The 24077-nt window shown below is 32.7% G+C and overlaps 1 protein-coding gene across 6 annotated transcripts in view; it reads right to left on the bottom strand.

Annotated features, from left to right (window-relative positions):
* The window catches only part of LOC135129206 (uncharacterized), a 122215-nt gene that overhangs the window by 37796 nt on the left and 60342 nt on the right, over window positions 1-24077 (bottom strand). For all 6 annotated transcript variants that reach the window (XM_064056333.1, XM_064056334.1, XM_064056335.1 and 3 more), the window contains exon 2: window positions 23210-23359. In XM_064056333.1, coding sequence (XP_063912403.1) covers window positions 23210-23359 — 150 coding nt within the window. The remainder of the gene's footprint in view (window positions 1-23209; window positions 23360-24077) is intronic.

The following is a 24077-nucleotide window of genomic DNA, read 5'->3' as shown; positions in this document are numbered from 1 at the left end:
GGTGCTAACAATAGCACAAGGACGCGCAAATAAATTAATTACTTCGGTCAATAAACTTCCAAGTAGAGCTTACACAAATTTTTATAAAGCGAAGTCTTATACAACGTAAAATGAGATTTATTACTTGTTTCGACCTGCTAGAAATTTAGATGAAGCTGAACAGAAACACGCAATCTCTCACATTTGCAGGTTTACAGTTTCATCGCCGACAAAAACCGCGGCGACAAATTACTCAAGAGTCGGTCTAAAATGATCCATGAATTACAAAGCACACAACTAGATGTCAGCAAGTGTCGGATTCATTTAGTAGTACGTGCTTTTATATCTCAGAAATCCTTTTAGCTGGTCTATTTAAGGAGACAGATTAATCTATTTGATAATAATTAAAGTTGCACATACAATTCGTTATATGATGAAGGCAAAGATATATTATATGGTCAACTATGATAAAAAATTGTAATAAAACATAAGTAAGGTACAACCGACAATGCGTCTCACTGCAGATGTCTGAAATTCTGCAGTAATCACTCGGTTATACATATTCATGCTTACAACATTTTGGCCTTAAATCCTGTCATTTTGAGTTTCATATTCAAGTTTCAGTCGCTTCTTTTGTTTTTATTTACAGTTAAGTTTACAATTCATTGCGTTTAACCAGATTTTTTAGCCTCAAAAATGGACCACTATTATTTTGAAGTTCTCTTCAGCTTAGAATAACGAAGGAATATTAAGTGACTGTTAAAAATTGGTCTAAGGTTATTTAGATATAATTTCTCTCTCCATTAAGTACAGTCTAACAAATGCAACTTCTTCGAAAATTTATAAAATTTGATTTTACGAAATTTTATTTACGGTGTGATAGATAACCTAAGTTAATGTAAAGATATGTATGGACTGTTCAAATAAGTATAGGTAAAGAAGCATGCTTTGCGTTTGTTTTAAGTGGGTTTTTCCATAACAAAATTTTGTGATGATGTCATGAACATTTTAGAAAGGTCACGTATATCGACTTGAACAGGGATATGATCAATACAATAAATTGCTTCATTAGTTAATTTTTTTGAGTCATCTTGTGTAACCAATTATAAACCGCAAATATAGACTTTTTTTATTTTTAAATTTATTCCGACAAATTTCGATTAACGATTTGCCACCCTTACGATAACCTACAACGTTTATTAACTATTACGTAAAATGTCATGATCAATAAACTATACCTAGGTTAACCTATGAACTTTAAATAACATTTACTAGTAAACATTTTCACGTGACGTCATCAAAGTGTAGACAATTTTAACATGTACACGATATTCTTAAAATACGTTTGACAACAATTGGGCCACTAGTTTTGGCAATTATCCGACAAACACGACAGGCGATAAGAAAACATGGAAGTAGTAATTCTCTGTATAGACCTTTTACAATATTTCCTTGCTTACACGTGGAAGGCAAAAAACTCAAGAAGGTCTAAATAAACTTATAGAAATGAAGGCTCCAAATCTACTTTATGATCTAAAAAAAAGTAAGTAATAGATTTCGTTTTAAACTCATAGATCTATTGTTTTCCTTAAAAAAAAAACGTGTTAAAAGTATGAAATAAATAAATTAGACGAGTTGAAATTTTTAAGAAATTTATTACTTAACTTTTTGGAAAATGGGGTCTGTAATGCAAGATGTGTATATTTCGCATAAAAAGAAAACCAAGAATTATAATCTGAAATTGTAAAAGCTTTTTTAAAAACGCCTCCACCGCCTTTTTGCCAAACTCTGAAGACATCTTGAGCAACGCATACCTACGTTTTGGGAGAAAGGACCTTGGAAACTGTCATTAATCAAATTAATAACATCGTGGACCGGGAGATGTGGAGTTTAATTTGTGCTTGTTTTTTTTTTGTTATTGTTTGTGTTCGACAAGTTGAATTTGGAGATTTTTGTTACTGATACATTCACCCAACGTGAGATGCGCAGCAAACTCATATTATTATTTATGCAAATATGCATTGTTTATATATTTGTTGGACCGGTTCACGATGTAAACTTGATGAACTTCATTTTGATTGGATTATTCATTTGAATTAATGTATAATTTTATATTATGTAGAATCCTGATACAGCATGATGTAATTCACGATCATGTAAAATATTGTTGATAGTGTGGTATAATTTAACATCACGTATATTCTTTGTTGTTTTTAAAAGTCTTGGTACAGTTTCTTGATTTATTCTCAACTTAGCACCTCATTTAACCAACACCAACCAAAATAAACGAGTTGAAGTTTATCAGTCGATTGCAACAATGTTTAGGGGATTCTAGCGCCAATTATCCAATCATTTTTTAAAAATTCTAATTGGACTGGGGTACCTATCTAGCCTAGCAATCCTAAATGATGCGGTCAATTATGTAACAGGCTTTGCCTAGCGAGGATGAAGCGCATGCATCTCGCAACACTACGTAACGTGAAAACTAAGGACAGCTCGATCGCCTTGATCAGAGCCATCCATCTCTCAACCGTGATCTACGATTTGGACTCTCGATACAGTCTTTGCTTGGCCACACCATCGTGATAACTCGAATATTGCCATACACTTACGTTAATGATGATTTCCCTTTTGTTTGTGGGTTTAAATTTATGATTGTTCAAATATTTGTATCAATTTGTAACATTTGAATTCATTTTTCAAATTTTGAAAACTGGAGAGGCTTTTTGCATTTTGGATTGCAGATTTTTCCTCTCCAGAATAAACAGTTTGTCCTCAACATTTTGCATTTTGATTTAGGGAGACCTTTTCGACTTTGGGATTCATCACTTTGCATTTGAACGGAGTCGACTAAATTTTAAATTTTTCGCGAATATTTGAAAAGTTGTGCTCATGTCTAATTTTGGCGGGATGTTTGGGTTAACACAGTAGGAAGCAACAATAAGCAAGAAAATAAGAAAAGTGAGGTTAGAAGGGACGTTCCATTTTTTAATATCCCAACATAAAAATTGTCGAATTTCAAAAAAAAGAAGACCTATCTCCAACAAAGATGTTGCACTAACTATTTAGTTAGAATTAATGTAGTTTAGAATAGGAGACAAATGTGGTGAATTTTTGTACATAAAGTGACTAGCGCACGTTAATGTATTCTCATTTAGTATATGGGAAAAATGTTTCAAATTTTAATAAATTCCTATTCTGATCGTGCTAGTTTTCATCAAGCTCTCGTTTCTATATAGGAAGTTAGTCTTGTTGCTTGTATTTTGCGACGTTCACATACAGATCCTGCCGTGGACATTTTTTTGCACAGCTTCCGCAATTTACGTCGGTTATTTGCTTTGTTGCCGCTTAGGTAATATTCACTGCAACAGTTTTACACTTGTATTTTTTCTGCTGTTCAGTACCTGTGACAACTGATGGTTATTTTTAATAACCGTACGTTTATCAATTACACGTCCATGGAGCCTTCGGAATACGTTATTCTCTTCAGCAATTTAGCCATAGTTTATTGATTTCTAATTTTAGATCTTTAATTTACGTATGTATTTAGAACTATAAAGATATATTACATTGCTTCAGTTTCGCGTTTCGCTGGTGACTCCAGAACGATTTATTAGGCTGTGTAGACTCTGTGGATAACTGATTAATTTCGGTGGTGCCAGACATAAGTTGTGGACTTTCACAACTGTACATAGTAGGTGAACCACATAAAATAACATGGCTCCTTCATCATTTGTGACGAACTTTTTTGGTAGTGCCGTAGGATTTAAAATTTTCTTTCATTTTGCAATAATCATTGTAAAAGGTAATTATTGTCAAATCAAAGTTTGTTTTCATTTCTAATGTTTAATGTATCTGAAACGAAACTGTTCGCTCAACATTCGTGTAAATGAAATATATTTTTTATTTAAATTTGTCAAAAAGCTTTCATAACAATTAATTCACTATTTACAATGATTAAATCGTAGTACTGTTATTTCCAGCACATTTGGTAAATTATTTGGAAACAGAATTTAAATCAGTATGTTACGCTGGCACTTTATTTTAGTTTATGTACTCTCAGTTCTATCATTTTTACAATAATTGGGCAGTAGTACATATAATTTTCGAATAAAATGTTCTACGCCAGGACTATGACAGGTGATAGTATTGTCAAGGCTAGCTACGAGTTTCTGATTTTCAGTATTTTTATTTTGACAATTTAGTTTACCATGTTGAGAAAAATTAAATAATACATGCGTTACATTTCTGAACTCAGAAAAAAATGCACTATTTAAAAACGGAACACATCACTGCTAGTGCTATTTGATATCTCGAAAACAAATAAAGTATAAAATTTGGAAAAATTGCAGAAAATACAACTTGAGTATTCGTAGGCCCAGCCCAAATTTCAAAAAGATTCAAGAAACCGTTTTCGCAATATTCAACTGTTTCCATACTTTTTAGCCAACCTGTATATGGGTGATTCTAAAAAAGCATTTAGTATGTATATCTTCGTATTCGTACGTAACAAGTTAAAATGTGCCCGAATGGTTCAGAATTCTATACAGTTGTCACAAGGATCGTTTGCGCCGAACAAATAACATTGTTTTATCTAACTTGCTTGAATCTGAGGGATCTGATAACAAAAATGAAGATATTTCCAAATTTTTAATTTGTTGACAATTAAAGATGAAATTAAAAATGAAATTATTCCTTAAAAATGTTATCGTATCGGTAAAGCCAAAAGTGATAAACATCCTCTCTTTTTGGTTAAATGAAGGTCTCCATCAGGTGTAGTCGATGTTTTAAGAAATTATAAACTCATTAAAATTATATAAAGGAGTCGAGACTTGACAGCACAGCGGAGGAATATTTCTTACTTGGTACGCAAAGAATTTCGATCTAGGAGAGAACTGGTGAGGATAATATAAAATTCAAATATGTGAATAGAGTTCCAAGAATAATTTCGGCAAAAAATGTTTAATTATCCAACGAACACACACTGCCTGAAACCTCAACATTGTCTACCAAAACATCAGAGGTCTTAACACCAAAGTTAGTATATTTTACCCTAATATTGTTGACAGTGACTTAGATGTTATTTTATTAGTCGAAACTTGGCTTAGAGATGATATCCTGTCGGGTGAATATTTTTCTCCAAATTATAGTGCGCACAGATCCTATAACGGAAGAAGAGGTCGTGGTTTACCAACTGCATACTCATCGGAAGTGATTGTTAACAAATCGCCTATAGACGATATCGATCTCCTAATAGGAGTTAGAGTAAAGGTAAAAGAACAATGGGTCAATTTTATTAATGTTTACTTACCACCAGAAACTAACATAACTTGCTATGAAACTGTCTTAGATTAGATATATTGAAAACACTATTGATTTGTCACACTTTACTTTTGTTATTGGTGATTTTAGTATCCCTTACTTTTTTGAGGTATTTTGTAGCGCAACGCCATGTTGTAGTGTTAAGCCGATCAGTAATCTTCTTTCCAATTTTATAAATTTTAATGCTGAAGAGAATCGAGGTAAGCTTCTGGATCTACTCATGTCAACTAAAGATTGCCATTGTATATACTTTCAGAAAATGAGTTTCCTTTGTAGTGGAGGATAAACATCATCCAGCCTTAAATGTCCAGCTCTCTTTCTTAACTAAGACTACTCCGCCATTTATAGCATCTGGAAATGATCTTTCAAATTTTCGGTATAATTTTCGAAAGGCTGATTTACAAATTTTATATGGAGGTACTGGCGAATTGAGCTGGGATGAATTTATGAAATTTGATGATGTGGAGTTAGCTACTAGATATTTCTACGAAATATTTCTGTGGGTTATATAATAATAATTGTGTTCCTAAATACAAAGTTAGTGGTAGGCTTTCATTTCCACCCTGGTTTACTTATGATATAATACAGAATATTAAACTAAAAAATAATTATAAAAAAACTATACAAGAAAAATCGATTGGAAATTTATGCTGAAAAAGCAAAAATTCTCAGTAAAAATATTAAAAGTAATGTACGCAGAAAATATAATAAATTCAAAGCCACAGCCAAAAAGAGAATTAAAAGTAACCCTAAGTTTGTAAGGTCTTATATTAATAGTAACATGCAAGTCACAAGAATTCTAGGAAGAATGAAACTTGGTGATTGAGAACTAACAACCCCGTCAGGAATTGTTGAAGGCTTTGCAGCATAATTTAGTAAGGCGTATGATAAATGTGATGGTGACTGTGATAGTAACATTCGAGTGTGTGCTAATAATTGTGATAGTTTCAGTAAAATCTGTGAAAATAAGTTTCAGTCTACTAATGTCCTACATAATTTGTCATCTCTGAAGATCTCATAATGAAGTTTGCTCGTAAACTAAAACCTACTTTAACTATGGGTAATGAATAATGATAATGTGCCAGCGTTTGTAGTGCGTTAATGTATCAGTTGTTTTGTTTCACCTTTGCTGCACTTACAAGTACTTAACCTCATTTTGAAAACAGCGATCTTTCCCAAATCATAGAAAATTTCAAGGGTTTGTTCCATACATAAAGCTGGAGATAAATCAGATATCTTAAAATACCGACCAAATTTATAATCATATTCTACCTATGATTAATAATTATCAGCATGGTTTTCTTAAGGTGAGATCCACTTCCACGAACTTGTGCGAATTAACTCAATTAGTGTCTGAAGGATTTGACAAGAACCTTCACGGAGATGTGGCCTATACTGACTTGTCAAAGGCGTTTGACAAAATAAACCATTGTATTATGTTAAATAAACTTCAAACGTATGATCTATGTGATTAGTTAATTAAGTTGCTGTGGTCTGCTCTAGTTGGAAGAGAACAGCATGCAGAATACAAAGGTGTTTTATCTGATACATTTAAGTGTTTCAGCGGTGTCGCGCAAGGTTCGAATCTTGGGCTGTTGATATTTCTTATTTTTATTAATGATATAGGTAGTGTCTAAATAATAAGTTATGTTTAAATATTACTAAATGTTGTATTGTTTCTTTTTTTCCAAAAATTATATAATATACAATACGAATACCAGATAAATAACATTATTCTGTTAAGAAAAACGGTGCTTAAGGACCTTGGTATTTTGGTAGATGCAGAATTATCATTTATTCCGCATCAATTATATCTGTGATCAATTTTAAGCTTTCAGGTTTCATAGTGTGTAACACAAATGACTTATTAGTTATAATTGTCTTTCTTTTTAATTGTACTTTATTGGGATAGAGTTGAGTGTGTGATTAAATTTATATTTTTGTATTTATCCTATGCATCAATTTAAGAGATGTTGCTGGAACACTTTCGTATTAGGTGTTTCTAAAACCGCTTTAAGTGACTAATTTAAACATAATTTGCAAAGTAAAATATATTTGACGTTTGAATATTTTAAGCAATAACATTATATGAATAATATATGTAACATACTCGTACGTTTCAAATCTAATTAATTATGTGTGTGTAATTAAGCATTGTGGGATATATGAAATTTGTTGAAATTAAATCTCAGGAAACGGCTCATTAATTATTATTATTTGCTTTGTTATAATTTTCGATCCACCAAATATGGTGAATATTTTTATAATGTAGGCAGGTCACATTTTTGATCCAGGACTTTATTGAAATGTACCTTAATCCATCCTTTATGCCATGCTGTAGAGCATCAATGAGCTTTTCTTATTAGGTATTCATATGTTTCCTTTGCAGGACTGTAAATTTATAGGTATATTATACAAAAACAAATATAGATTTGATGTAGAAATTTATATTCAAAGAAAATAAAATTCTTCAAAAGATGCAAAAAATTATTTCATTTGTATTTGCGATACCTACAATCATGTTTCTGGTCCACAATAATTGTTTCAACGTGCGTGGTTTATTTACATTAGTGGAAGTAGAGTAATAGAAACAAAAACAATTTATTCTTTAGGTGGCTTACTGTTACATACTCTACGTAATGGTGGAGATACAAATCTGTAATGTACCATTGTTACAAAATGAATTTCATACGATGAAAGACCGATAAAAAGTAATATTCACGGAAATGTGAAAGTACCGTTAATTTATTACACGAAAAACAACGCTTACTCACTTTCAGTAATAATTATTGCTTTAGATTTTAATTAACCTGGTTTACTACCGAAAAAACGAAACATATATAAAAAGGTTAAAAGGTTAAAACGCTTTGGCCACTGGTGAAATTGTGTTTACTGTTGTGATGGAGACTGTGAATTTTATTAAAATGTTAAGTTTAACGATATCTCAATATCTAGGTTGGAATTTAAATTTTGGGAGGCCTGAAAACATTTTAACATTACTTATTTTACATATTAAAATTTTAAGCATTTCACTATGCTACAATTTTTCTGAAATGAAGCTATTCTTTTTTTGAAAGTTTTATTTTCCTTTAATATGAAAATAATTTAACGGTTCGTGACTCAAGAGCTTCGTAACTGTCCTGGGGATGACGGAACTATCATAACCAACCGTAAAGCATCCGAAGTTTGAAAATCTTATGTTGTTGACGTACATCCTGGAAAATTTTACTTAAAATAGAACACACATTGCAATTTTTTTTTAAAGCAAGTTAGATGAAAAATGAAGTTCCAAGTTTTAATACTCTTAAAATTTCAAGCTGCTTTCTGAGTGGAGTTCTTTAAATATTGCTTTAACAATTAAATAAATCATGAGCAGCTCAAAGACTGTTTCTGAACTTATTATTTTGTTTCTCAATATGACGTTGGTTATAAAAAAAATGCAAATGAATCATTATGAACTTGTTCTGTGCCAATTTTACTTTTAATTATGTTGATACACAAAATATTTTTTCATTTTTATGAATTAGATACATAAATGTTGTCAATCTTAATTCAAAGGACATTTTTTATGATAGCCTAAGTGGAGTTTAGTTCTCGGTAAAAATAACATAAAAAAGACTGACCCTCTCAAGTCGCCATTCGAGAAGAGACAAACAAAATAAATCCTTTTATCATCAGTAATGCTATCCAATTAGATTACATCAAGAAAAGTGGAGAAAGCGCGAATATAGAATGTGTTTAGATAATTTAATTTTGTTATTCTGAGTGAATATTTCCTTTTCAAATAATGCTATTATTACGCCACGGAAATATTAAGTGTACGTGCCTTTGTTTGATTACTCCTTAGAAGATCAAGCACAAAATAAACATATATATTTCTTTTGTTGAAATGTGTAACATAAACATACAAAAATGTAAGTACCTGACATAGTTTTTTTAACAAAAGAAGATGTACACACAGACCGGAAAATGGAGAAAGAAAAAAACAGTCGCCGTCACCCCAGACGTCAGGAGGACGACTTTGTCCATTATATAAGCAAAATTTATGAACAGGGTATTATTGTGAACAGTGCAGTGGTGGTGATATTAAAACAGAGTCGCTAAAACCGGAGGTCCTTCCAAATTGCCCTTGTTCAGAGAGTCGGTCAGCCTTGACTAGGCTAAAAAGGGTTTTGTAAGTGATTTATCTTATGATAAAACCGACAGAGAAGTACATTAAAGGAAACGGGGGACTGAGAATGGTAGGGAAGCTCAAAGTTTTCTACATTGTCCCAGATTTTTGCCGCAGAACGGAGTTCACACAGTCTGCTACGCAATAAAAAAATACGAGTATAAAGAAAATTTCAAGCGTCTAAAAATTTTGCAGACGATGTAATAACGAGAATAGTATCAATAGTATTTACTGTTGCAGCAGTAAATGGGAAACTTGTGAAGTTTTAAACGGATTTCAGGACTCTTGCACACGGGTGTAGTTTGCTGCGGTACTTTAGGTTTGAGCGTTTGACTGACTTCGGTAAAAACAAAACACAGTTCTAAATATTAGAGTGGTATTTATTTTATTGGTTCATAACAGTTATGAACAAATGGTGACAAAACTATTGTTTGATTACTAATATTGAATTGGTACGATAGATAACAAGAATTCACTAACTTACTATAATAATTTGTGAAAGAAATGTGTTTGTCGTTATGTATTTATTTATGTTTTGAAAGTATGTTTGATGTAAAATAATATCCAGTTGTTGTTTTTAAAAGATTGATTATGTCTACAAAACAACGAGAGACCTAAGATAAACGAAATTTAAATTTAAAGAAAAAAATTTATACTGTCAACGATCAGATTTTCACTTATAAAAACTTATTAGTTAACTGCTATAAAAACAGCGATCTTCTTGACTTCAATAAATAAAAATGTGTTAATTAATTATTATTATTTTAATGAACAAACGTCTAAAGTTTCTGGGATAAGCTCCAGGCTTTTCTTTATGCGAACGCCGCCGAGCTGTTGTCACCGATGATGAGTAATCCCATCATCGCCGTATAGTTCCCTCAAACATATTTGGCGTTTATGACTTCACACCAATTTGACTCCCATTATAATTGAATAGGCCGTCACAACCGGATGTCTTAAATCCGCTCACCGATACCTACCTGAAAAGACCTTTTCTGGTAAAAGCACAGGACAGGACCGAGTTTTGCATTTACCGACAACTGCGCCTTTTGCGCAGTTTTCTATGATTGCGATCGTATTTATTAAAGATTTTATGTTTTTTGCTTTCATTATCTTAATAATATTTTCAAATGTGCAGAATAATGATTAAATAATTAAGGTACGGAAGAAACAAAATTACTCTTAGTCCGGTCCTTCGCGTCTCGGCCGTCCCTGGCACGTGCCATTGTTTACATTTACTAAGCTTTATGAAGGGTCGGCTGTAAAGTACTTTAAACGTCAAAGCCATAGACGCCGTATAGGTTTGAGGAAACTATACACAACTAGAAAACCTTCGAAAAAACCAAAGACGTCGTACTGGGGCGCCGTATGGGTTTATTTCGTAACAATAATATGTAGAGCACTCTATGCAACCTCGTAAGTATAAGCGATGTGTAACAGTAGCAAATAAAGCAAAGTTTTTTCTGCAATAATATGTAAAATAAAATACATCACCGTACTTAAACTCGTTTTGTCCGTTCAAAAATGAAAAAAAAACACAAACCCCTGATTGTGTTGTATTTTTAAATAGGTAATTAATGATAAAAACGTGCTTTTTTATGAAAACAATTAATTCATAAATCGATTACTTAGCAATTAAACTTGCATTATATTAAAATTATGTAATTTATGTGCGTGGTATTAAATCCGTATTATACTTATTAAAAAACAAGTATCATAAGACATAATTTTAGACTAGGGATCCCCAAATTACAAAACGAGTCGTCAGACGAATTTTCTAAGGAATGAGTGTTTTATGAATCGTGTCTTTTATACTATTTTTGAAGTGAAAACTTTCTTAGGAGTATAGGGCACACAATTTTAAAGTGAAAATTTGTGGGCAATGATGAGTCTCACCCGTCACGCTTCGGATGAAACGCCCAATCGGATAAACTCGTCTTTAAAAAATCATCTTTTTTGCAGCAAAATGTGAAGCGGAAATCGAACAAATAATCATAATAATTACCATTTAAATCTCAACTAATCAAAGTGTAAATAAAAACATCGAATTCATCCATGAATATTTGTTAATTTATGTAAGTATTAGATTATTAAGACTTAGGACGACTTTGAGTGCAGATCTCAGTGTGGATTTTTCAAAAGAAAAATCAAGGTCTTTAACTGATTTTTTAAAAACTATATTGCATATAAATATGTCGAATGACGCAAATGAGAGTACAACAAAATATGAACGGAGTTGACTGAATATTTGGATATCTCGTATTTTAGTTACCATAACCCCATTCTTTCTTTGAAAATGACATGAAAATAATGAGCATTGCGAAAATAATACCAATGAAAATAAATACCTTTATTATAGATATAATTTATGTTTCGAATTAATTCCGCTCGCCATAGAAGTTTTCACTTTGGCCGTGCAGTTTTAAGCACATTCGGTTTATTCTACTTACTATATTTCTTCCCATTTTAATTAAATATGTGAATTTTTTAAATTTTGGGATAGTTAGTACGACAAATGTCAACATTTATGTCTAAATTTAAACTTTTGCGGATGTTCCAGAGCTCCACATTGCAATTAGACCAATCACGTGGCAGTAAAGTGGTTGGCGATGAGAGTAATTTTCAGCAAAATCTTGTTACGAAAGAAACCCATACGCCGCCCCGGTACGACCCCTATAGGTCTTCTAGTATATGTGTGTTTATTCTGGTATATACGGAGATGACTCATCAGAGGCCGGCGGAGCGCTAAAGAGAAAGGCCTGGCAACGGAAGTCGCGAATGTGTTTTCTGGAGAAGTCCAGAAGCGGTGACGTAGGCGTTTCGGGAAAGATTATTGTTATTCAGTCAATTCAGAGTCCGGTCAGCAAGTCGAGTGAACGAATGCATTATGTACATAATCGCGGTAATAGTTAGAAGTGTAAGTGAGTTATTAAGGAATAAATTGTTGAGTTTTACCCCACGCCAATTTTCAATGTATCTAACTATTAAAACATGTACATCTTATTATAGGAATAGGTGTGTGTGTGCTATGTAAAAAAATCCTGTAAAGACGAGAAAAAATGTTCAGCACTAAGTGTAATTCGAACTCGCGATTCGCGGTCATTGGGGAAGTCCTGTTAGCGATAATAGGCTTGTTTATAATCTGTAATTTCCATGATTAGGTACCGTCAAAAATAATACAATTTTATTCATTTAAAAATCAGCTCAAAAAATGTGTGTATCAATTGCTCAAAACATGCTCGATTCGACAAATTCACTCCTGTGCACCAGAATCTAGTCTCTGGCCTTGTGATACAAATAACTCTCTATATCGACTGGGGAATTTCACTTTTGTAAGTATTTCCAAGGAATAACTGAAATAAGTTTAACACCACATGCTTAGCAATTACTCGTATTTCAATGCCAAGTAAACTACTTGGTAAAAATATTATTGAAGGTTCGTTACATTATTATATTCATTAGCGTAACTTTTTAAATCCGAGATATATCTTTTGCTTTAGATAGAACAAATGAGTCCCCCGTTTCCGTCTATCGGTCTGTCTGTCTATCTGTCTGTCTGATGTTAGTCAGATAATCTCAAAGTTTTTTATTGATCTGATCAATGCTTATCATTACTTGGTCTTAGTACCCGCAGTGATAGAAACTTTGCATGAATCCCGGTCATTTCCAGGTTAGTGATGGGTTCTAAATATATATATGTATATTTACGGAACAGAATCTTTGTTCAGAAAATAGGGTAACAAGTAGAACACTTCGTGGAGAGATTATTAGATGAATTTATAACAGCTCGTCTTATATTATTATTATATGATGTATTTGGTTTCGTATAGGATTTACTCTTAGCTACGTAAATACTTTCAAATTTTCTTTTAATTTCCAGTAATTTAAATGATGGAAGCGTAAAACACTACAGTAATCAAATCCATGTAACCCCTTCGTTTTACTCAGTGATAAACTTGACGCTCAGAATTAAAAAAAATCATTGTGGTGGTGAGGTATATATACAATACTATTTTAGGCTACTTATCAATTTAAAGGATAGCAGACAATAATAAGTTTAATTTAGGAAAACATTATTTTAATTGATTACTTACACTCACAGAATTAAAAATAAATTTTTGTGTAAGACAAAAGTTTACCAAAATGTAAAAAACGTATAGATTACTTGTTAATTTTTATCAAATAGCTCAATGTTTCTACATCGCAGTAGTGAGATATTAACGCTGAAGTACCCATCTCATACCTAAATACGATTAGGTACATTAATAAAAAATATGTATTCCTTTAATAATATGTGTAAAAATTATTTTTTGCGCTGTAGGTCAACTGGAGCATCATAGAGTTGCTCCAGTTAAAATAATGACAATAACATTTTTACACTCCTCTTATCTGAAAGTTATTACTAGTTAGCGTATCCAAATTTGCATGAAAAGATGCACGCAAACAGATACACAAATATTCCACATAAAGTACACATCTAACTTTCACATTTTAAATTTTGTTTATTCCGACTTTTTCCTAATTTAAATTTCGCTCTCATTTCACTGGACCTAGCGCTACTATTTGCATTTATATAGCCCCTACTTGTTATTTTAAACAAAACTTAATAGCTGGCCGCGTTAAAACACGTATTTTTATCTTCTTTCCTTTACCACAATCTCTCTAACACCATCTAAAATTTCAGCAGACGACAATAAAAGCTCGACCTGGTAAACTTGTGAAAGTTCTGAACTTACTCGGAGCATTTAAATGCTGAAACCGCTGTAACCCATCGTATGGGGATATTTTAGAAGGAAAGGTAGACGTGCGACATAAAAGAGAAAAAACTTTGCTAAATCTTTTAGTTGGCAGTTTCTACTGCTGTTTGTTGAGAGGGTTCTTTGACACATGTAGTTTCATTTTACGAGTGGAGTAGCGAACTACGCTATCGACCGGTGGAGCATTGACCAGGGTTAAGTCTAAATTTACCTATTTCCTTATTTCGGGCACGTTTGTGGCGGGGAAGTAATTATGAAAGCGAGAAATTGGACGGTCAAGGTGTTGGTTGGTAAATAATAAAGTTAGGAATTAACAAGGCGAATAGGCGAAGAGGGGTTGGAAATGCGAAATTTGCTATAAACACCGAAAAATAAGAGACTAAGGGGTATTAAAGAGGTAAACACGTTGAAATAATTAATAGCTGAATGTAAGTAGAGGTAGCAATTACAAAATTACACAGCTGCGGAAATACGAGAGGGCTGTGTTGCTAGAAATTTAGGTGGCTTTAAATGCTACAATAATTTATGGCTACAAAAAATTGATAAATGTGTAACTTTAACTAGAAAAGAGGAACTAAAGTTTTGCCTTATCTTGAAAAGTAGTTTAAAAGACCAAGTACAAAGTTCTAGATTAAGTTTTATTTTTTAGTAGCTGTTTGTTTTGTGTGAAGCCAAGCATGTGAAGCTTATTAGGAGCATTCCACGAAAAACAGGTACTTACAATAATTTTTTAAAATAAAATATAACAATAAGTTTTTAGTTATTTAGATTGCTTAAATTCGTAGTCAGCCATAATTAAGAAGTTTATTATAAATGATTCAGACTGCAAAATTTTTATTTCCTACGCGTTTATTTGCTATAAAAAAATTGTTTTAAAATTAAACTAATTATTAAACTATTGAATTTAATTAGTTGTTTACATACAAAACTGTTGGTGAAATCGGGCATTAGTAATGCAAAAAAATGTAAATTTGGTAATTTAGACTAGGTACTCTATTTTTACAAGACATTATTTGCCGCACTCGTGTATATTTCGCTCTTCCTATGGGATACAGACATACTCTACACATAAAATTTAAGTTAGGTACATTAGTTCAAAAACTGATAATTAATTGTACAAAAATTTATGTGTGATATACAGGTGTCCCAAATAAAACTTTCACAGCTTTATATCCTCAAAACTGATAGAAATATTGAAATTATGTAAACGCTTTAGTGTATTGTAAATATAACATAGGTATATATGGTGTCGGCGTCGCGACGCAGGCATATATTTTTTGAAATTACAACGTATATTTTTTGCAGTTACTTTTGATACATTATTAAATTGAGATTACAATGATATAAAACAAGATAAAAACAATGGCGTTCACAGAATGTCAGTATTTCTATCCATATTGCTCTAATTCAAGTCCGTACTACATATTTCTTGTTATGGAAAGTGAACAACATGATTATACTACGCGTTTCAAAACTCCAAAGGTTATTTTAGAAATCTAAATGGCTTATAACTGTAAAACTGATATGTTACCAAATAAACTAAACATGGTTCAAATTTAATAACGTCTGCAACTTTTTCTTATTTATAGGAAAGATATGTCCTCAGATTTTGCTTCCAAACACGTTATGATTTTGTGTAGGTAATATATGATTTCTAATCATTTTGTCATCTTTATTTGCGTTATAACTAGAGCTGTGCGGTCGAAATTTATTTAAAGTTTGTCCAGAATTATAAGAATTTTATGGACTTCCAACGTTAATTCGTTTTACAGCTCAGGCGTCAATTCTATTGTACAGGTAAAGAGCCTGTCAGGGGAAAGCCGATGTTTTCTGTACCTGTGTTCGCCCCGCTCTTCAGCTGTACAATAAAATTGACAACAGGGCTGTAAAACGAATTAACTTTGGGAGTCCATAAAATTCTTATAATTCTAGACAAACTTTATCCCCGCTACCCGTCCACAGTGCCGGAGACTACAGCCTTGCCTTACTCTCTTCTCGCTTTCCAATTGTGCATTATTTTTGATAATGTACACAAATAGTTTTATTTTCAACGAGACGGACACTTGAAAATTATTAAAGCTCTTATTATTACTATTTCGTGGATATGGATTTCGAAATCATCAACTGACGTTCACTTCACATTAGTTTTCTCATAATTTTCTTCGCGATACGTAACATCGGCTACAAGCCACTGGTCGGCCGTAGTGGGAGGCAATACGGAGCATTTAAATTTCAACCGCCTGGCCCTAGTTATAACGAACAAAATCGAAGCAGGTTAAAGGACCAATTAACATTGTTTTGATTTGTCGATAATAATTGGTTCATTGGTGCGATATGTCGAAAACTTTTCAGTAACCTACTTATCTTGTAGCCTATGTAATTTAATTATCAAGTTTCTGAAGATCTAAAAATTGAACAATTATATCGATATGAAATCCACATCATTATTGCTTCAGTTTATGCACTGAAAAAATGGTAATCTTTTAATTATTATGGTTTTCGACCTCATAATGAATTTTTGAGCAACTAATCACTAACATTGTAATTTGTTTTCTCTTGTCCAGATAAGTGGACATTTATGTTATGTTGCCAATAAATTAACATTGTGATTATATCTGTTTGAAATCGTTACAAATATTTTAATTTGAATTTTGGATGCATTCCTATTTTGTAATTGTTTCTGTTTCTGCAAAAACAATGCCTTTTAATCATTGTTATGTTTATTAATATTTTTTCATTTGATACACAGGTGTCCCAGATAAAACTCCACGTCTTTATATAATGTGAACGGTTATAAATATTGAAATTTTATAAACACCATTATTTTTATCTTGGAGGAAGGAGCTTATGTTAGTACATTGTAAATATGACACACATGGCGTTGGCGTCACGACACAAACCTATATTTTTTTAAACTGCAACGTATATTTTCCCTTTTTTATTTGTTTTACAGTTTTATGTCTGTTTTCTTTTAATTATACAAAGAAGGCGTAAAAATAAAGCATAAACAAATTTCAGGATTGTTTTAAATCGCTCAATTTTTCTAATTCGGTGTTAAAATTTGCATTGGTTTTCATCCCTCTTTCATCAGTCTGTATTTACAAAGCGTATTCACAACATAACGCGGTTTTTCCTTTTTTTTTATTGGATTCATGACCACTGGGTATGTTTTAACTTGTGCTGGTCTTCAATTTTCGTTCTCATTTGAATTTTGGCGGATCTGGTCGTCACTCACTTTGATGAAAAATGCTGACGATGATGATAGAAGAGAATGTCTGGTGTTGCACTCAAACTGAATTTATTATTTACAAAACAGACCTTTTCGTTTCAGAGAAACGAAAGTAGACGGTCTCATGAATTTTTTTTTATCCGTGAATTTTTCAAACTGAAGAGAAACTAATCTTACAAAATCATTACACTTTTATTTAAGAAGACAAGTTTCCAATGTTACAACTAAAAATTCAATTTAAATTAAAAAATTGTTGGTCATTTCAAAATTAAGATTTTGTTCTTGGCTGCATGTATACATCTGACGCTTGAAGCTTTGTAAAAAAAAGTATTTTATTAATGTATGTATTATATTTACTGCGTATTTGTTGCATTTTTTTTTGCATGCGGAAATAATTTCGCAAGATACCAAAAAAACGTATATTGTACTTTTACTTGTTCAACATAGCATGCTTACTTTTACAACGCCCAACACTCCGTTTCGCGTCGTATTTCCGTTCGTTACGCTATACTTCCTTTTCTGCACATAAATAACTATTACGGAGTGTCGTGCGTTATGACTATGACCTATTGAACCAGGCAATTTATTTCAGCAAATATTTTTCGGTAAGACATTTGGATCGTGCATAAATTTCCACTTTATTGTTTTACCTTCCTTTAGTAAAAATGTAAGAGTTGTGTGGATTGTATCATATAGTTTGTTATATCAAACGAACGATCACCCCAAAAATATTGCTTGATATGTGCTACATTGTATTCGTTGAGAAATCAGTTTAAAAAATGTAAACAATAGATTTCGATACTGTTACCCACATAGTAGAAAGCATATTAAATGTTTCCATAACTTGTTCTTTAAATTTCATGAGTACATGATTTCCTGACTGCGGAATGGATCAATAGTAGAAATAAGTAAAGCATCGGACTAATTTGTGAAAATGCCAAGACAGTGGCTAGGAAACATGCAACAAAAATTCTCTTTCCCCGGAATTTAGGGCCACCTTTGAAGGACTAAATTAGTAGTGGTTAGTCTGGTGAAGACATTGAAGTACCTTCCCCACATTTGTCAATAAAGTTGGTTACAGGCAGATCCGGTTTACAAAGGCATATTTTGGGTTCCTTTCCGTGGCTTCGGTGAACTTGCATTTTTAAGTTTTTGCAACCGTATTTGAGTTCAGAGTAATTTTTTAAGTGACGTAGCGAAAGCTGAAATTATTATTATCAGTACAGTATTCTGAGAGCGGGAGCAACGTATATGCAAATGTTGGAGTATTATTATTTATTCAACTTCCCACCATCGATTTTAGGCTGATTTCATTGATTGCTAGTAGAATGCTTTATATGTGTATGTTACGGTTAAATTGTTCATTTCGTCAACGTATCTATGCATTGACCAATTTACTCAGTAAATGTGTTCAGAATGGACACTTGTACTAGTCGATGTATATGTTACAGTGAAAGCCGGAAATTAGAGATTGTTAGCTTTCACTAGTCAAAGTTAGCTTTACTAAAATTAACCGTGCAAGTTGGGAAGTTAGAATATAAATTTACTTTTCCCAGTTAATGCTAACAATTACTACCGGACGTTAGTAAATGTGTATCTTTCTTCTCTTTGATGTTGTAACGTGATTGGTGAGTGAACATAACCTGAAAAACTTGTTTAAATGTTTACTGTTCTGCTGTTTACCTACCTATCTACCTATCGTTTATTTTACCGGTACGGATTTTGTTATTTTAATTGTGTCATATAAGGTTTTATTTTGTCAACCTCTGAAACTGGGATTAGCAACATCCCCCCTACCTCAGAAGACGAAAAAGAACTAGAACATTTAAATGAGGAAACTAATAATTCCGATGAAGATAAGGGAGGACAAGGATTTTCGAAATGATAACGCAAAAGCCAGATCTCAGTCCAACAAGTGCTGCTGTAAAAAACGAAAAATTTTATGCACATCTAAATGTCATGGATCTCTACCCTGTCCGAACAAATAAAAAAAATTTTAGTTTCTGTACCACATTGATCATGGAATATATCTAGTTTATACGGTGTGTTATTGAAAGATACGTATAAAATAAAATCGGCAATTGGTCTCGAAGTATGGGTGCTAAAATTAAAAAAGAGTTCAGCTAAACGTGTTCTTCTTTTAGAGATAAAAATTATTAAAATTTATGTCCCAATTCCTTGTATGTCTCTGATAAAAAGGTCATCTTTCGTTTCTATAGCAACAAAAGGGTCTCTTATTTTTTATTATTGTTACAGTTGCTAGGATTTACTAAAATAAATTCATTTTATCTATTTATCCTTCAGTAGCGTCTAAAAAGGTTGGATAGGGGTTAATTTATCCCCTTATAATTTTAATAACACAAAATAAGTCTTTCAAGGCTTAGACTTCACGAAGAACTGTCAATTTTGTTGTACGTACCTTTCAATGACACCCTGTATATGTTTTTTGTCATGTATTTATCAGTGGCGGCTCGTGACCTTTTGAAATGAGGGGACACAATTTGATTGATGAGTTAAATATGAAGATATAACACAGGTTGTTACTACTAATTAATAGACGAAATTTTATGACGGAAATAAATACAAAAGTACATTCAATAAAAGTAAAACAGGATACGTCCACATACCTTTTTGCCTTCGGTAAAAATTTTACGTTGATGACATCTAAAAGCTCATTTTGGACAGTTTTAGACGTTCCTTTAAAAACCGTTTCTTCTTTCAAATGATCTGATAAAGCAAAGTCCAATTCAGCCGTAAAATCAATCAGACCTCGAAATATACGTGGATTTTGTGGTTTCCCACTTTCGTATGTCCACGTAAAAGGTTCAAATACTCCAGAAAATTTTATGCACATTATCAATCGATGTGATATATGGCGATTTTTGTCGACCCTTCCATTACGTGACCGAATATTATTAATATAGACGGTGTTTAGTTGTTTTACAATGTCCCTATTACCGAGAAGGTTATCCAACAATATTTATCAAACCTGTTTTACGTCTATCTCGCTCAGCATGAAAATTAAAACCCGCGATTGAGTTACTCCTACCGAGCACTGTCAGAACGGGACCCAGTCCCATTGACTGAAATGGCTAGGACGTGTGGTTTCTATAGCAACGGTGTAAACAAAACGTTTAAATTAGCTATGATTCCGGTCTCTGTGCCCCGCTGTTATCAGCAATAACATATCATATATCCAAGACACACGTCTTTAGATGCAAGTGGATGTAGTTTAGCTTAATTATGACAAATTTCCGGTACTATTTTGCTATGTCCAGTGTGTTTGTCGACGTTGTAATTTTGGGGGGGAGGGGGGGGGGGGCACGTGCCCTTTATGCTTTCGTATAAATTTGGAAAAATATCTTATGTTAAACGTGGAAGTGAAAACTACCAAAGCTTTGCCAAGAAGATAAAGTCGGCATTTGGGGATACAATTTAATTTTTTGTCTTCAATCAATTTATAAAAAACAAACGAAATTTTAATATTTGCTTTTACTGAGGTTTTGACTAACAGACTGTAGTATAGTAGCCTGCATAGATATTGTAGCCGTCCATAGAGTCGAACTTTGCGAATAAAAATAAAATAAAACCGGCTCAAACGGAGCCGACAACGGCTTGCAAGTTCTGTCACTACGGCACGCGTCGCATCACACAGGGGTGTATTTAAGGCCGATTGCACAAAATCTTAGGGTCACTGTAATCTTACTATTTTCTATCTACGACAAACGATTTGTCACACAGCTACGAAACCGACGATCTAGAGAAAGATGGAAGTTTGAAAATGTATTTCAACAAGTGTAATAACCGTTTGGTGCAACGCAATTGGTTCAAGCAAAGTAAAATATGACAGGAAACAAACAGTCCACGTGGACTAGTTTATAGCCGTGTTTGCTGCTAAGATGACCAGGTTTTTCGCTCCACCTACCTCCGCAACGATGAATATACCATACCACAACTTGTGTACAGTGAACAGAGCTTCGTTTTTATTGACGAGATTGAGCTGCTAAGAAATGAAGCAGATTATATCATAACGGAAAAGATGACATTTAATATTAAATACGTCTCTGTGCAACGTGTGCCAGAGTGACGTCAGAATTTGCAACCAAATAAATATGATTTTGACTCTTGAACATTTGTTCAGTGGTCAGTATACTGCCAAACATTCAAATTAAAGCATATTTTTTAGAAAAAAAATTATTTGGATATTTTTGTCGGTATATTGTAGGCAGCCATGCAAAAATAAACATTTACCTGACGTTTCTAAAATTTGATTACTCGTTTGATTACTGTTTTTTTTTAGTACACAATTAAAGAAAAAGTGAAAATGGTGAATGATGGATACATTGAAGGCTTATCGATAACGGAAAAATGGTCCAAAATTTTGCTTCAGCATTCTCTCATCGTTTCATACCTAGCAAGAGAACAATTTAAAAATTTCATAGCAATTTTATAAACACAGGTTTTCTCGATAGTGGATGGCGAAAACGTAATTTCAGTGAAATTTTCTTCATTTATGTTTAAATGCCATCATTCTGTATGGTTTCTAAAAACTGCTATAATAGGTATTTAATGATTAAATTCAAATTAATCTGTCAAAAATGATAAATCAAAACCTTTTATGATGTATCAAAGTATAAAAGTGGTAGTGGAAATTAAAGTAGAACCCTAAGATTATTTTCACTGCAAAAATAATCTCTGAGTTTTCATCTTAACAAAAGTTAACATGGGGTCCAAAATTTAACATGAGAATACCTATGGCCACTTTTAAAAAATATGCACTGTTTAACAGATAGTGTCGAACGATTAACAAAATGTTTTTTACACTATCTATGAATACAGGAAAGACTAATGCATGTTTTTACGGTTCCTCAGACCTCAGAAGTTAGCTGGAAAAGCGTGCATCCTAGAATAATTATTAAACAAGGTGTATTCTATATTTTCCGCACAGTTTCATTTCTTTAAAGTTAAATTTTGACTGACGTAGTGAACACTCGGTTTCTTCACATTTAAGATTCACTGGATGTAATAACAGTATAAATTTTAGAGTTCTGTATGTTGTCTGTTTTATATCAAACACACAAAAGAGATGCTAACTATGATGGGTGATAACGGAGAATAATACAGATTCCCATAATGACGAGAGAAATAATAGAAACAAATAAACTGAATTAACTGAAAAGAGCGAAGAAAAGAAGTAGATAAAGTTAAAATGTAGCATTAAAATCAAAGAGACAAAAAAGAACACTCGAAACTGGATAAAAAAAATTAATGTATTGTGATGTAATTATTACAGAGGTTTGATAAATTGATAGTATATAAAGGAAAGAAAACAAATTTAACTAAAACTGTAAAATTGTTGAAGAATTTAGCAAAGATGTTTGATGTGTTGTATTTAATTTATTTTGCTTTATTGGGTGTGAAACAAGTTTTAGAAATTTAAATAATGGATTTCGCTTTTGTTCTCAACAAAGAATGTCAAACTATTTTAGCCTGTTTATACAGTTTCATGAGTAGATGAATTACTGGGCGTGAAATGGATCAATATGTCAAAAAAAAAGGAAAAATCTTGTTTTGTTATAGAAAGAAGCAAAAAAAAACTAAGAATGTCTTAAGGATTGTATTAATTTATAAAAATACCGAAACAGGGGAAAGAAAACATGAAACAAAAATTCTTCCTTTTCTAGGAATTTAGGGTAACACTTGAATGGACCAATTTAATAGTGGATGGTTTGGTGAGGGCGTTATAAATACCTTTCCCGCATTTGTCAATATGGTTGGTTACAGGCAGATCCGGTTTACATTGGCATTTTCCGTGTCCGTTTCCGTAGCCCTCGCACACTGCTCCGGGGAACTCGCAGTCTTCGTTTGACGTGCATTTGTCTCCAAACAGATTCTTCCTTTCTGAAACAAAACACAAATTATGCACTACTAATTAGACGTTAAGTGCCAGAAGCAGCCATCTCATCTTGCATGCATGCAACAATTGGTTGGCGGTTAACTAATGCCATTGTCTCGGACAATAACGTTAATTTTATATGAGATCCGTCACAAACAGGGAATTCATGAATACAAATAGACGCGTCAAGTGCCGTCAATGAGCTGGCGAAATGAGATCCAGTATCTCCAAAGACCATGAATCAACCGTTCAGGTGCCCCGGCATGATGGAGGATGTTTGATGACAAATTAACATTCATGAGGTCCTTGCAGGTTTAAAATTTTGCTTCGCGGAAGGGATTACTGCACGACAAGGTGCGCAAAATAGTGACAAATTACGAACGAAGGAAATCTTCTAACTTCATTTTCACTTTCAGCATTAAATAGAAACTTCACTCCAAGAAAAAAAGACATAAGCGGTAGAAAATGCTAGATCAAACTGTTGGTACCGTCTGGAACAGAATTTTGAGCCGAATGCAACTATTCAGCTAGCATAAATAACAAAACAATGTGTGGAAGACGGTTTCTTAAACGCAGCGTAAGCTCCGCCGCTTTACAGCAGATTTATAGACTGACGCACCTTCATATTCCGCCTTTACCGCCAACGCCAAAGCATTAATCTTTGTTTAAAATAGTATCATAAGATCAAGTTTGAAAACCCTTAATCCAATTGCACCAGCAAGA

This window comes from Zophobas morio, unplaced genomic scaffold, assembly GCF_036711695.1.
Source record: "Zophobas morio isolate AGI-343-1 ecotype UQ-CSIRO unplaced genomic scaffold, CSIRO_AGI_Zmor_V1 ptg000014l, whole genome shotgun sequence".
NCBI lineage: Eukaryota > Metazoa > Arthropoda > Insecta > Coleoptera > Tenebrionidae > Zophobas > Zophobas morio.
This window is presented reverse-complemented; position numbering and strand designations above follow the sequence as displayed.